This window comes from Brachycentrus maculatus, unplaced genomic scaffold, assembly GCF_059751285.1.
Source record: "Brachycentrus maculatus isolate JH-2025_06_01 unplaced genomic scaffold, ASM5975128v1 h1tg000003l, whole genome shotgun sequence".
In the NCBI taxonomy this organism is placed as follows: Eukaryota; Metazoa; Arthropoda; class Insecta; order Trichoptera; family Brachycentridae; genus Brachycentrus; species Brachycentrus maculatus.
In genome coordinates, this window is record NW_028280758.1 from 666,892 (window position 1) to 681,357 (window position 14,466).

At 35.5% G+C, this 14,466-nt stretch overlaps 1 protein-coding gene across 10 annotated transcripts in view; it reads left to right on the plus strand.

Moving 5' to 3' along the window:
- The window catches only part of LOC148313984 (uncharacterized), a 38,570-nt gene that overhangs the window by 15,214 nt on the left and 8,890 nt on the right, over positions 1-14,466 (plus strand). For 3 of the 10 annotated variants that reach the window (XM_088263835.1, XM_088263687.1, XM_088263768.1), the window contains exon 1: positions 9,789-9,954. The exons of 2 other annotated variants lie outside the window; for them this stretch is intronic. Coding sequence is in view for 5 of the 8 variants with exons in the window: in XM_088263306.1 (XP_088119432.1) it covers positions 10,453-10,489 (37 nt within the window). In the remaining 3 variants the exon portion in view is untranslated. Of the gene's footprint in view, positions 1-9,788; positions 9,955-10,152; positions 10,490-14,466 lie in introns of those variants that run through there. 5 more of the 10 variants (XM_088263306.1, XM_088263387.1, XM_088263222.1 and 2 more) reach the window with 3 other exon arrangements.

A 14,466-nucleotide genomic window follows, 5' to 3' on the forward strand; every position in this document is an offset into this window, starting at 1 on the left:
CGCTTTCAAGTAAGTTGGCAAAAGAAGGATGAAAGCAGACTGAATGCAGTCGAAATGCGATCCCTCAGACGAATGTGTGGCAAAACGATGTTTGATAGATGTTCGAATGATGAAATAAGGAAAGAATGTAAGGCTGAGATAAGCATTATCGATAAAATTAAGAAAGGTGTGTTGAGATGGTTTAGACATGTGGAGCGTATGAGTGAAGAAAGAACGGCTAAACAAATTTATGGGGCGAATGTATTTGGAAAAAGAAGCAGAGGACGACCGAGGAAAACTTGGCCCAATCAGGTATGTCAAATACTTGAAAGCGGCCTGATCAGGAGTTAAAATAACTACCTTTTTATATGAATGAAGATCGAAGTCTGAGCATCCCAGGGCTTACGACCTGGGTGATCATTTAAGCCAGCCAAATGGCTGGCTTAAATAATCACTTTAAACACTTTTGTAACGTTCACCATTCTGCCCATTATTAATACATACCTAATAATGCAATAAAAATGTTCTACAATGATCAAAATGATGAACGTTACACACAAAATGTATAAAGGTAAAGCTATATAGGCGTAAGCCCTGTGATGCTCTGACTTCTGTCTTATTTCATATATAAAAAAAACAATAGATGTTTCATTCCAAGTTGAGACACCTATAATATTGATATATCATCCGTAGCGTGAAAATTCCAGTGTCTGATAGAGAATAAATAATCATAAATTGGTATATTATTATAATTTATATTTGAAGCACTAACTTTGTGATTTTCCATTTTGTAATTAAAATGTAACTTTGTTTTAAAATCACTATAATATATTATAGTGATTTTAAAACAAAGTTACGTGGTATATTATTGTTTTAAATATCCTTTTGAGGTTTTTTTAAACTAGATTTAAAAATAAGGTAATCCTATGAGCGTGATTCGTTTTATCGCACTTTTAATCAAAGAAGTTTAACCCAATTGGATATATCGATATCATTTATTAATATCTCTATATTAATATCTTTATAATTAATTATCTTCGTGTCTAAAGTCACTGTTGATGATATTTGCATCAATGTTTATACACAAAACCGACGTGTTTCCTCCTCGTAAGGTTCAACCGCTCAACTTGCCGAGTCTGATGGAGTGTGTCAATGTAAATACCAGTAAATATTTATAAAGCTGTGGATGGACACACAGACACTGATAATCTCGGTCGATGTTCGAGTGATTCTTTTGATCTGAAGGCGCTACGTTAGCGGAATACATTACACGTAATACGTAATACCACCGAAAACGAATGGATCGGTATCCAACAGAATAGTAATGCGGACGTTAAGTGCCACCCACCAAATATTGGGAGATCAGGTCCAGTCTGAGTAGGCGAAGAATGTAATGTCGGAGGTCTAGAGCATGGTTTTAAACAACACGGACTGCGTCAGAATGATGTATTTTGTATCTAATAATATAGAATAATCGATCTGCAATGGACCAATAACAGCATATTAAGGTACTAATAGACATGCTGCTAATATAGTATGCTTGTGAGGATGTTTAAGACGGGCATACTGTCGGATGCCTATGTTAGATCATCGGCAGAGTATGTTTTTAACAATAATACGGAAAACGTCAGAATGTCATATTTCGTAGCAAATAGTATAGAATAATTGACCTACAATGGACTTATTGCGGCATATTAAGGAACAGATTTCTCTTCTCCGTCTTAATCCTCATTACTGAGGGTTGCGACCCTTGTCGAAGCAATGACTCTTCTCCTGTTATCCCTTGACTGCGGTGCACGTAGTACTCCAACGATCGAGGTGCCTGCTGCTGTCTTGATGAGTCCATCGTGTGGGGATCTTCCTCTCCCTCTCTTCCCCTCCAGGCTATCGATCACAACCAGTCGTTCCAGGCTATACTCATTGCCACGCGCAACGTGTCCAAAGAACTGTAGAATCCGTCGTGTACAGACATTGGTCAGAGTCAAGCCATCCAAGTTACAGATACATGCTACTTATAAAGCATGCTTAAGACGAGCATGCTCTCTAGCTGTATATATTTGCTTGAGATAAGCATACTTGTTTACATACATCGATACTAATATGCTCATAAGCAAGCCTGTTAAGACGCGCTCAGAGCACCCTTCTTCCACTTGCGCTGCAGGTAGTATGCTCGTAAATCGAACGATTGTCGATTTTTGAGCATTCTTAAAATGCGCATACTTATTTGTAGCAAAGTAACGTACATACATGCTGCTAAGTACCTACCAATTGCTCAATAGTGGGATACTTTTGTGCTAATCATGAGCATTTCTATCTAACTAGACCTTTATATTACGTTTATCATGGATGGAAAAACGCTTCATCATCTGAGGTGCGCTGATGACATAATACGTAATGATTAAAGATAAGAAAAAAGATCCAACGTCTGTGCTGACATTCTCGGACACTTCTCTATACGTAATAGGCCCAGCTACACGTACCTACGCAATTTTTGTGCGTAAACTACAGTTTTGCCGTCCACACACACATGCTTACTTGCGCAAACATAGTTTCCACAAGTTGGCTTGACGCGAAGCCAATATGTGTAGTCAGGCAATGATTCTCAATAAAACCAGATACTATGCAGCCAAACCCTAAATATGGTATGCGCAATAAATTCTTAAGAATATTTAAAGCTACTGAATCGATTGATTTAATTGATCTAGAACTAATAAGAATATATATCATTGTCGGATGTTGTTGAAAAAATGCAATAAAAGTATTGTGGGTTCAGGTGGTGGAATAATATCAGTAAAAGATAGCTTTGGTTTATTATAAATATCGCTCACTCCTTTCAAGAACGTCATAAATCAAAAAACTTAATTTTTCAGGAGAACGTTTTTAAAGTTTAAAAATATAATACAATGTATTAAAAATAAATATCAAGCCACTTATTGAACATTTTACTGTGCAACAGATCTTTTTAGGTAAAACCTGAAGGTTTTTTCTCCATTTGAAAAATATTTAGTAAATTTAAAAAAATAATTAAACAATACCTTTTCTTCAAAATGCAAAAACAAAAATTTCTGCCCTGTAGCGGGTAAATATTAAGTTGAAAACATGCCTCTTTTGCTGGGATATGGTACATTTTCTGGGCATTCCGAAAACATGCTCAACTGAAAATTTACGATTTTTGATTTAGGACGTTCTTGAAAGGAGTGATATGTAAGAGTTCATAGGAGCTCTAAGTGAGTGACTGCTTTTAAGGGGAGACTAATCTAGAATGACCGCTTGCCAGACTACGTGGGTATTCACACGGTTGCGGTATGTTGTTGTTGTCACCACTGTCAGCAACATACTCACATTCCTTACATTATTATTTACGTTCCTGTTATAAAGGTATATAGGAGAACCTTTTGTGGTTTTGCAGGGTATGTTTTAGATTGAAATATTTGTATTATTTTTTGACATCTCATCAAAGATGAAGAAGAATATGGAAGTCTGGGCATTTACGGGGCTTACGACCGTCATAGGCTGGTTTAAGTGATCACTTTACACACGTGTAACATTCACCAATTCTACCCATTATTGACAACCACACTACTCAAATTCTTGGAAGTTCTATATATATATGAACCAATTTAGAAACCTTGTTCATGAATCACTAATACTTCACTAGAGACATCTATTGGTGAGATGTAAAGAAGCTTTTTTATCAAGCAGAAACTCAAAACTGAAATATTTGCATATCGATGCGTGGGTTTGTGAGATACGAGTCCATCATGTATATTTTTTCCGTTCTTATTACGGGGGCGGGTGTCTACTGTAAGCCTATCGCATTACCTTGAACCGTCCCTATCTGTGACTAACTTGCGGCTTCAAGGATGATCCATCGTCTCGCCATGATCACGTGGCATTTCTTCTGACACTAAATGGCAATCATGCAAAGATAATCGCATGAATTCATACATTTATGAGTAAATATCGTCGTACCTTAGTAATACAGCAGTACAAAGTTGAGAGCTTAGCGAGATCTAGGCAAGTCCGTGGGCATTGCGATCGAAAACGGTGCCTGAATATTTATTCATCGAAGAAGTCAGCAACCTATCTGTCTTTGTTCTAGACACAACTTGATTTTATTTTAATAAAATTTAATTGAATAGAGCAATATTTATTTCTTCAGAAATAAATATTGCTCATTAATTGAATAGAATAAATATTGCTCATTAATATTAATTAAATAAATATTCCCTCATTAATTGAATAGAGCAATATTTATTTCTTCAGAAATATTTTGAAGATTTTCCTCTATGTGCAGCTGACAGAGAGTCCCTCAGGACTCTATAACTGCTGCGGGTGGATGGTGGGCTCAGATTCCAAAAAAAAAAAAATAATAATAATAATAAAATTCAATATAAGTATTGGTTTTTTTCTTTAGGGACGTGTATTTTAAATTTTTCGAAGTTGTGCACGACACAAAATCAAAGATAATTTTGTAAGTAAGATATTCTTCTTCGATCTTTGTGCTGATCGGTTTGCTTCTTTCATGGTGAGTCTCCACCCGTCTCTATCCTCCGCTCGTATCTTCAACTCGAACTTACTACAACGCATGTCGGAGATAATTTGGTCCATATAGGTTAAGCGGGGACGTCCTCTGTAGTTTGTGCCTTCGCACATGCCTTCCCCAATCGTAAGAAGCAGGCCTGGTGTCTTATATATTATGGTCTATCAATTTGGCTCGCTGTTGTGGTACTTTATTTAATAAGCATCTAGACTCCCCAGCCCTGCTTAAAACCTCGTTTATCCCTACATGTTCCTACCAATGAATTTCCAACATGCGCCTGTAGCACCACATCTCAAACGCCTCCAACCGCCTCCATTCTACCTGCCCGATAGTCCACGTTTCGCTTTCATATAACAGTGTGCTCCAGACTATAGATTTAATTAAGGTTATTCTAATTTTTAAACTTTTATTATTACTTTCATTAATTGATTTGGCAGTCACTTTGTGGTTAAATCTATCCATTTTGAATTTAAGTTTTTCTAGTTAAATACCATTATTTTTTAAATTCTATTGTGATTGAATATACGGTGTATGAAAATGACGCGGAAGACATCAAAACACGTGTCACAATATATTTTAAGAAATAGTGGTATTAACCAAGTAAAACTTATATTCATATTAATAATAATATAATAAAACCCTTATCCGCACCCCAATGGTGCATAGGGTACTGCGTCATATAATCGCAGTGTTATCTTGATCGTTTACACATGAAGGAAAGGTGATCAGCCCTCCGCTTCAGGTACCAGTCCAGGGTAATATTGAATAAATAATAAATAATAATAATAAAACCCTTATCCGCACCCCAATGGTGCATAGGGCACTGCGTCATAAACGCAGTGTTATCTTGATCGTTTACACATGAAGGAAAGGTGATCAGCCCTCCGCTTCAGGTACCAGTCCAGGATAATATTGAATAAATATGACAGTGAAAAAAATCACTTATATTTATTTTACCCCCCTTGGGAATCGAACCCTGGACCTCCAGAACGGTAGCCGAGCGTGCTGACCATTACACTACGGAGGCGGACTATATTATTATTAGATTTAAGAAATTGATTTCTCATGAATGCTGTATAACAGATCCACAAAGTAATGTACCGTCTTTGTAGTATCTTTTCTACTTGTATATTCCCTCCCGAGTCATTAGGAACAATAAATTAGTATTTATAGAACTTTCGAGTGATCATTATGGGTATGCTCTTCTATTTCCAGAATACTCTTAGCTCTTCTTAGGGCATGGGAGTTCTTCAGTGTAGGTCTTACCACATTTCTCGGATCACTAGATCTCTAATGTGGCGTGAAACGTGGTAGAATTGTCACGGATTCCGAGGATAATTGTATTCACCCTTAGTTCTATTGAATTTGTATCAATTGCTTATATTTTTTGTACGTGTAAGAGTGGGCTCGCTTTCATAAGTGATCTTAACTATAATTACTACTACTACTACTACCATCACGCCGTTTCCCCGCAGGGGTAGGCAGAGAGGATGGAACGCCACACTCTTCTGTCCTGACATACACTCCTCGCCTCCTTCACATCCATACATCTAGTCATACATGCCCTCCGATTACGCAGACTTTTGACACCGCCAGATTTTAGGTTCTGATTGATCTGATCGTGCCAAGTCTTTTTCGGTCGTCCACGTTCTGTTTTCCCTCTCACATTCGCCACATATATTTTCTTAGTCATTCTCTCGCTATCCATTCGCTCCACATGTCCATACCACCGCAAAGAACTCTTCCTAATCTTTTCAATTATTCCTCGTTCAGCCTTACATTCCTTTCTTATATCGTCGTTTTTAATTCTGTCATACAATGATTTTCCACACATTCGTCTGAGGGAGCGCATTTCAACAGCGTTCACTCTGCTTTCATCCTTCCTTTGCCAGTTCCATGTTTCGCTTCCATACATTAGTGTCGGTACTAGCACGCCGTTGTGAACCGCTAGCTTGGCTTCCATGGACATATTCTTATTCCCAATCACTCTGTTAAAAGCACCATTTATTCTATTCCCTGCATTCACTCTTCTCTCAATATCCTTATCCACTTTTCCATCCCTTGTGAACATGCTTCCTAGATATAAAAATTAACTTAATCACATAAATGAGCGTGTTCTTAACTCGTCAGAATACAAGTGCCATATCTGTAAAAAAATGTACAAAGTTTTCCTGTTGAACACACACTAGCTCTATTCAAACTCGTATCTATTCATTGATGCTCATTTAAGTATCTCTATTTTTCTTGTAATAGTTCATGTACTATCTGTAACCTTCAGACGTTTTTTTATTCTTATTATTTTTACGTTTGTATGTGTTTTACTACAGTAAACACAACACTAATCTATACTGCTGGTATGTAAACTATGTTGTCTATGTCTATAATACCTAGTCGTATTGTAGATAAAGATGTGCCTATTGAGTAATCGTTACTTTTTCGATTGTGCGATTGGGACAGTTTTTATTTATTTTTATCGGTCTATTTTTCTTTTAAGTTTTTTTTTTTATATAAAATCGACAAATATATCAAGAGCTTCTTCTTCTCCGTCTTATTCCTCATTACTAAGGGTTGTCACCCTTGTGGAAGCAATGACACTTCACCAGTTATCCCTTGACTGTGCTGCACGTAGTGCTCCAACCACCGAGGTGTCTGATGCTGCCTTAACTTGATCGGCCCATCGCGTGGGGATCCTCTTCCTTCTTCCTCTCCCATTCTTTAGAGGGAGAAGAAGCCCTCCAGGCTACCGATCACAACCGGTCGTTCCAGGCTGTCCTCATTGCCACGCGCAACGTGTCCAAAAAACTGAGGAATCCGTCGTGCGCAGACATTGGCCAAAGTCAAATAGAGCTAGAAATCAAGAGCTAAAAATATGCAATACCCAATCAATATCGTGCAGGATTGGGGTGATTAACTTAAACCGAATTAAGTAACGATTCTTTAAGAGAAGTTGGTTTTTAATTCGATCGCCCACCACTAAATGAAGATTAGTTTTGTTTTCAACTTTTTATCTATTTTGGATGATCATATTTCGAAGCCTAAACATAGTTTTAGTACTTTATAACCCGGCATACTTGAGCTAATCTTTGATAAAAAAAATAATTAAACAATGTGTTGATTTTGTCGATAGGTAACGTAGATTTACGTGTGGAGAATATATCTCTTATCTATGGTATTATTATAAACACTTATAAACGTATTGAACACTTCCTAAAACCATGTCACCCAGTTTATCGTACGCCGTGTCAAAGTTTAACATTATCTTCTAATAATGAATATTTTATGCAAAACATATGATGAACATTTGCATATCAACTAACATGTATTTATTTTTTATTATTTAATTTATGTTTAAATTATCTTTAATGTCCCTGGTTCTCCGTGACTGCAATCATAATAAATACTAATTAGTTGTATCATTAAGGATGTAGTGGACAAAATCTGATAAAAAATATGCGGATGAATTTGCAAAATCTTGAAGCCCAGTAATCAATAGTCCGCAACTTAATTTTATTTAAATCTAGGTAACATTTAACGTAATTGAAATCTTTGTTTAAAACACCGTTTTTCTTTGAAATAAACGTATGGTTTTGGAAACAAAAGAGTTATTAAAAGTAATGAGTTAAAAAATATATTTTACAGTACTTATATATTTTTAAAAATCTACTTAAATATTTTGGGCCCGCACATTTGGTCGCTTTCGACGCTCATTTTATCATTTTGGGCCCGCACATTCTGTCGCTTTCGACGCTCATTTTTATCATTTTGGGCCCGCACATTTTGTCGCTTTCGACGCTCATTTTAAACATTTTGGGCCCGCACATTCTGTCGCTTTCGACGCTCATTTTAATAATTTTGGGCCCGCAAATTTTGTCGCTTTCGACGCTCATTTTAAACATTTTGGGCCCGCACATTTTGTCTCTTTCGTCAACTCGTTTTAGAAGTCAATTACGTTAACCTACGTTACAGTTCACTAGACGAGTACCCTGCATTAGATCAATGCAGTGTTATCGTCTAGAATTCGCAAATATTCTCCAAGACGCTCATCGGTTCTCAAAACAAGGAAGCTCCCTCCAATTGTCGTAATTTGGCAACGCACTCGAGACATTTTACTAGTTCGTACCTATGAGCGCTAATTTTTACGGTCAATTATCCAATTACAGTGTTCTTCTCTGTTGTTGTTCTTGCCGAGCCGACATTACTATATGATACACAAGTATTGCACTGTTTGTCTGTACTTGATGTCCTCGCTTCTTGCTCCTTACCTCATACACATAAAATAAAATACCATTCGCGAGTCTTGTTCATGTGCGCTTTACCTACGGTGCATCAGTAGTGGGGAATGTGGAATATGTATACACAATGGAAGCTGTGACTGCCGCACATCTGTCGTATCATACTTGCCTAGGTTATTGTTACCGTAAGATGGATCGGCTTTACTCCTCGTTACGCTGCACTACGCTAAAAGTACATATAATTGCAAATGCATAAATAAATACAATATATATATATATATATATATATATATATATATATATATATATATATATATATATATATATATATATATATATATATATATATATATATATATATATATATATATATATATATATATATATATATATATATATATATATATATATATATATATATATATATATATATATATATATATATATTTATATTATTATTATTATTTATTTTTTTTCATTATGAAAACGGTGTTTTAAGCCAAAAATTCAATTTCTTTACTTGTGTTTGAAAAAAATTAAGTTTCTAGCTTTCGATTATCCCCCCTTAATACTATACAACTGGTAAATTTGTTGCTTTGAGATAACAGCAAAAGATTTTATCACTGCGTCTTCTTACCTGATTATGAGAATTTAAATCTCGATCTAGCCATATATCAATAAGATTAATTTTCAAGTGTTTATATTATTCGTTTTTAATTCTAAATCAGTAAGAATCTCATAATTATTTTTTTGTGAAGCCAACCCTCTGATTGCTCAGTTCAATGTCTAGGCTGCATCTCGAAATGGGTTTCGTGTATCTATCGAAATGCATCCCGAAATGGGTTTGGTGTCACGACTGAACGCCGCCAGTTGTCGATCCCTCTAGCGCAAAGATTCAGCGCTGCGGTTCAGAGTATGATCTCAGCAGGTTGCATTCAATTTGGGTGTCGGAGCGGCTCATTGCCATTGTTTCTTTATATGGCGATCAGCGTGGGCACCTCGCGCGGATACCTGAAATAGAACGGGCTGAGGACATTCTAGGCGGCACTCGCCAGTGATGAGACGTGTCTCCTGCCCGAACGTCTTCAGCTCTCTGACTTCCATCTTCCGCCGGACGTCAAATTTGACCGGTGGCCGTTTAGGCCGTATTTTGTAACTGTGAGAGGTGCGTTGCGCTGTCGCCTTTGCGACGTTGAAAAGGTTAAATATGTATATCAATATCCCTACTACTAATGGACCGACGGGTCGCAGCTGCGCGCTAACCGAACGCTTTTCTTAACACTAACCGCTGCAGCTTTACGTCGCTATCAAAGACGACTCCGTTCAGTTATTCGGCTCGCTCGCTTGCAGTACGAAGTATGGCATAATCTCGCGCGGCCGCTTGTTTCCGATGTTTTCATTCGTTGTTGCGATAGCCCCCAGTCAATCACGCTCAAGTGCGCACCTCTAGAGGAGCGTATTTTCGTTCCTTAAAAATAAACAAAAACACCGGCTAACAAATTTCCTGTGCAGCGGTGTATTTCCGTACCGCATCCTTAGCTGTGGGCTGTGACTATGGAACACCGTGCAGTGGCTGGCGATTGGTGACTCGCTAGTTGTGGCCTAAAGTCGGTATTTGGGTTGTTCCCCGGCACACTTCGCAGTTTGTTTTATTTCGGTTTCGTTTCGCGCAAAGGCTTCAAAATTTGTTCAATCAAAATGAAAAAATTGAAAGCGCTGTTTTCTTCCCATAAAGGTACAGATTTTTTTTTCGCTTATCACATTTTTCATCGTTGTATTATTATCAACAGAATTTTTTTATCATCTCTGATACGAGCAGATTTATATGGTGCACTTTGCGATAAAGTTATTTTTGTTTTATTTACTCTGTAGATATTGCCGCACATTAATTTAATGTCACCAAATAGGTCACACTTACGTGCATTTTATTTTTCTATATATTTTTTACAGTTTGTAAATGCGCCCTTGAGGTAGTATTTTACGAAAATGGCGCTATATAAATTATCCTTTTTTATTTATTATTTCGTGCTTATTTTTCATGTCTATATAAATATGAAACACATCTTTTAGTTGTGCGAAAAATAAGCACTTTGATTACATATTTTTCTCGAGAATATTATAGTTATTGTCTGAACTAGGTCCGTGTAGCAACTTTTCGTATGTGTTTTGGATAAGCTGTTTTATGTTATTTGTCTATTTCAAGTTATGTAATATTCTGTATTACACATACGTACACAGTCAAAACAAAACCGGTTTTGGTTTCTTCAGTTTAGCAATGTTTATAAGTGTCAACATTTCGGTACAATACGTCGACATATCGAAGATTCTCAATATATTTGTATTTAAAAAAAAATGCAACAACGTAAAAAATACCAATTTTAATACAAATTAATATGAGTTATATATATTTTTTAAACATTGAATACGAGTTGTCCGATTCTTTATTTGTATGTATCTACAACATTTTGAGTGTGTCCAAATACTTGTTCACAAAATCTGGATTATCTCCAATTACAGGAGTTATTTTCATATTATTTTTTGACATCTCATCAAAGATGAAGAAGAATATGGAAGTCTGGGCATTTACGGGGCTTACGACCGTCATAGGCTGGTTTAAGTGATCACTTTACACACGTGTAACATTCACCAATTCTACAGTTTCTCATGTGTGTGATTATAATCCAGGATTCGGATCTCACATACTAATATAAGAGTTTCTGCTTAATAAAAAGCTTCTTTACATCTCACCAATAGATGTCTCTAGTGAAGTTCTAGTGATTCATGAACAAGGTTTCTAAATTGGTTCATATATATAGAACTTCCAAGAATTTGAGTAGTGTGGTTGTCAATAATGGGTAGAATTGGTGAATGTTACACGTGTGTAAAGTGATCACTTAAACCAGCCTATGACGGTCGTAAGCCCCGTAAATGCCCAGACTTCCATATTCTTCTTCATCTTTGATGAGATGTCAAAAAATAATATGTATGTATCTAATTTAATAAAGAGAAATTTCGGAAGGCATTTCTTCTCCCCTTTTACATCCGTTACTATACATGCACAGACATACAATGAATGTTATAATTTGAATGCAATGGGAAGTGGAAGGGAAGTAGCGTGAGAATTTATTACGTTTTAAAAGTACATACATGCAGTATACAATACCTACAGTATCTGTTTTGTGAATGTGTACCTTTAGGATCAATGAATTATCTCTCCAACTACACATAAAATCTTCAAGTACAAGTATATGCTACGAGTTTTATTAGTACCATTAATTGTATCTATATATCCTATAATATATCCAATTTATTGGAGTTTTATCTTTTGATAAATATTTTTGAGTCATTTACAAACTTAATGTGTTTTAGTTACACGATGCACTTTTTTCTCTCTCCTTATTGTGCAATATTAAATATTTCAATTTATTTGCAATGCATTCTAACCCGTTTTCTCATTGACGTATCAACAAAATATCGATGTGTGTCGACAAAAATATCAAGTCTATGATGAGAAACGAGATATCGATGGGCGTAAGCTTAATTGCTCGGTTTCTGTAGTGTAGTGGTCAGCACGTTCGGCTACTGTACTGAAGGTCCTGGGTTAGATTCCCGGGAGATCAAAATAAAGGTTTTTTTCGCTCTAATATTTATTTAATATAACCCTTGACTGGTACCTGAAGCGCAGGGCTGATAACCATTCTGTCGTGTATTTAACGATTAAAATAACATCGCTTATATACGATGCAGTGTCTGATGGGTGAGGGCTCATCCCTTAAGTTAGAAGAAGAAGAAGTGAGCTAAATTATACATCGTTGTGTTATCTGGTTTACAATAAACGCATATGTGTATCTTTGGATTAAAATGTGTTGACTTCAATTTCATACTATTTCTGTGAGCGGCTCATTAATAGAAATAGGTATCAAATTGTGGTAGAGTGGGTTCGAACCCAGAAACACTGACTCGAGAGCCCGCGACATTTACCACGGGATCACAACCCGACACGAATTGGAAAAATTATGTTGCAAAATATATTTTCCTCAAAATGATACATACGACAATTTAGCACACAGGCTCCCAACCTTTTTTGATCTAGCTGCCACCTGTCGTTTTTTTTTAATCTATTTGGGGAAAAAAATTACCAGAATGGCCCCTTATAGAGGGGGAAGAAATAATAAAAAAATATTACCTACTTCCCAATTCTCCCCTAAGACACTTCTAGGGGTTTTCTTCTAGGTCATCATGCCGTGTGCTCTCACATTTTATTATGCTTGTGATCTTCGAATTTTTAAAAATCTCTTATACACACAAATATTTTTATACAAATATTTTTTTTAAAAAACACCAGAACACTGTTTTTTTTTAAATCATAAAAAAATTATCAATGCATATTTTCAGATATATTTTTTTTAAATAGAATCATTTTATGTATGCTAGGGATTTATTATGATTAGTTATAGTCTCCGCCTCCGTAGTGTAATGGTCAGCACGCTCGGCTACCGTTCTGGAGGTCCCGGGTTCGATTTCCAAGGGGGGTAAAATAAATATAAGTGATTTTTTCACTCTAATATTTATTCAATATTACCCTGGACTGGTACCTGAAGCGGAGGGCTGATCACCTTTCCTTCATGTGTGAACGATCAAGATAACACTGCGTTTATATGACGCAGTGCCCTATGCACCATTGGGGTGCGGATAAGGGTTTATTATTATTTTTATTAGTTATAGTCTCAAATGTCTTTTTTGTTATAATTATTTAATTAAGATCCGCAAGTAGTTTTTTTTTATAATTCAATTTAAGATGTTTGCTGTGTAATGGCTACCGATATTAACAATATTTTGAGTATATTAAATTCATTATACATAAATACTGCCTTTAAGCTTCCATGTGATTTTAATCAAGATTTTAATTTTTTTTATTTAACCCTAGATCACTAGACTATCCTACGAGTGACGTTGTAACTAAAACATTCGTAAAAAATACGACATGAAAATAAAGCGGGAAATAATACGATAATCAAAAACATTCATTATTTTAGAAGTAACAGTAAAATTCTTTGGGTTTCAGAGATCACGTTATAATGAAAAAAAATTAAAGGTATGTTAGGAAGACACTATAAAGCAGGGGCGTGGGAACGAACATTGTTTTTTTTTTCCAGGAATCACGATTTTACCGTCGTAATTTTTACGATAGTTTAGTTTTCTAGGGTCAAACAGAAAAAAAGTTTTTGATTGGCAATTATCAGGGTATGTACCGGTAAACAGCATGAATAAAGTAATTCAATTTTTTTGTTACCCAAAAGGGAAAAAGATAATAACATAAGCAATAATTTAAAATGAACATATATTATTTTACACAACAACAACACGAAAATCTTTACATTGGTATGATGACTAGTTTAGTTATAAATTTATATTAGCTAAACCTAACGTATAAAACCAGCATTTTACACTACTTATTAAAATATATTTTTTTAAATAAAATAATAATTATACTAGATAACAGTGGTATTATAAATTAAATTGTAACTGTGGAAGTTCACACATTGGTATGACCTCTAGAAAATTGAAAACAAGAATCAGGCAATATGAATTATATTTAACACATTGACTGCCAACAGAATTTTTGCTCAAAAATGTTTTGTGTGTTTTATAACATTGAAATAGATGTTAACACAATATAGTTGTGTTTGTTTCAATATAATTTTAATGGTT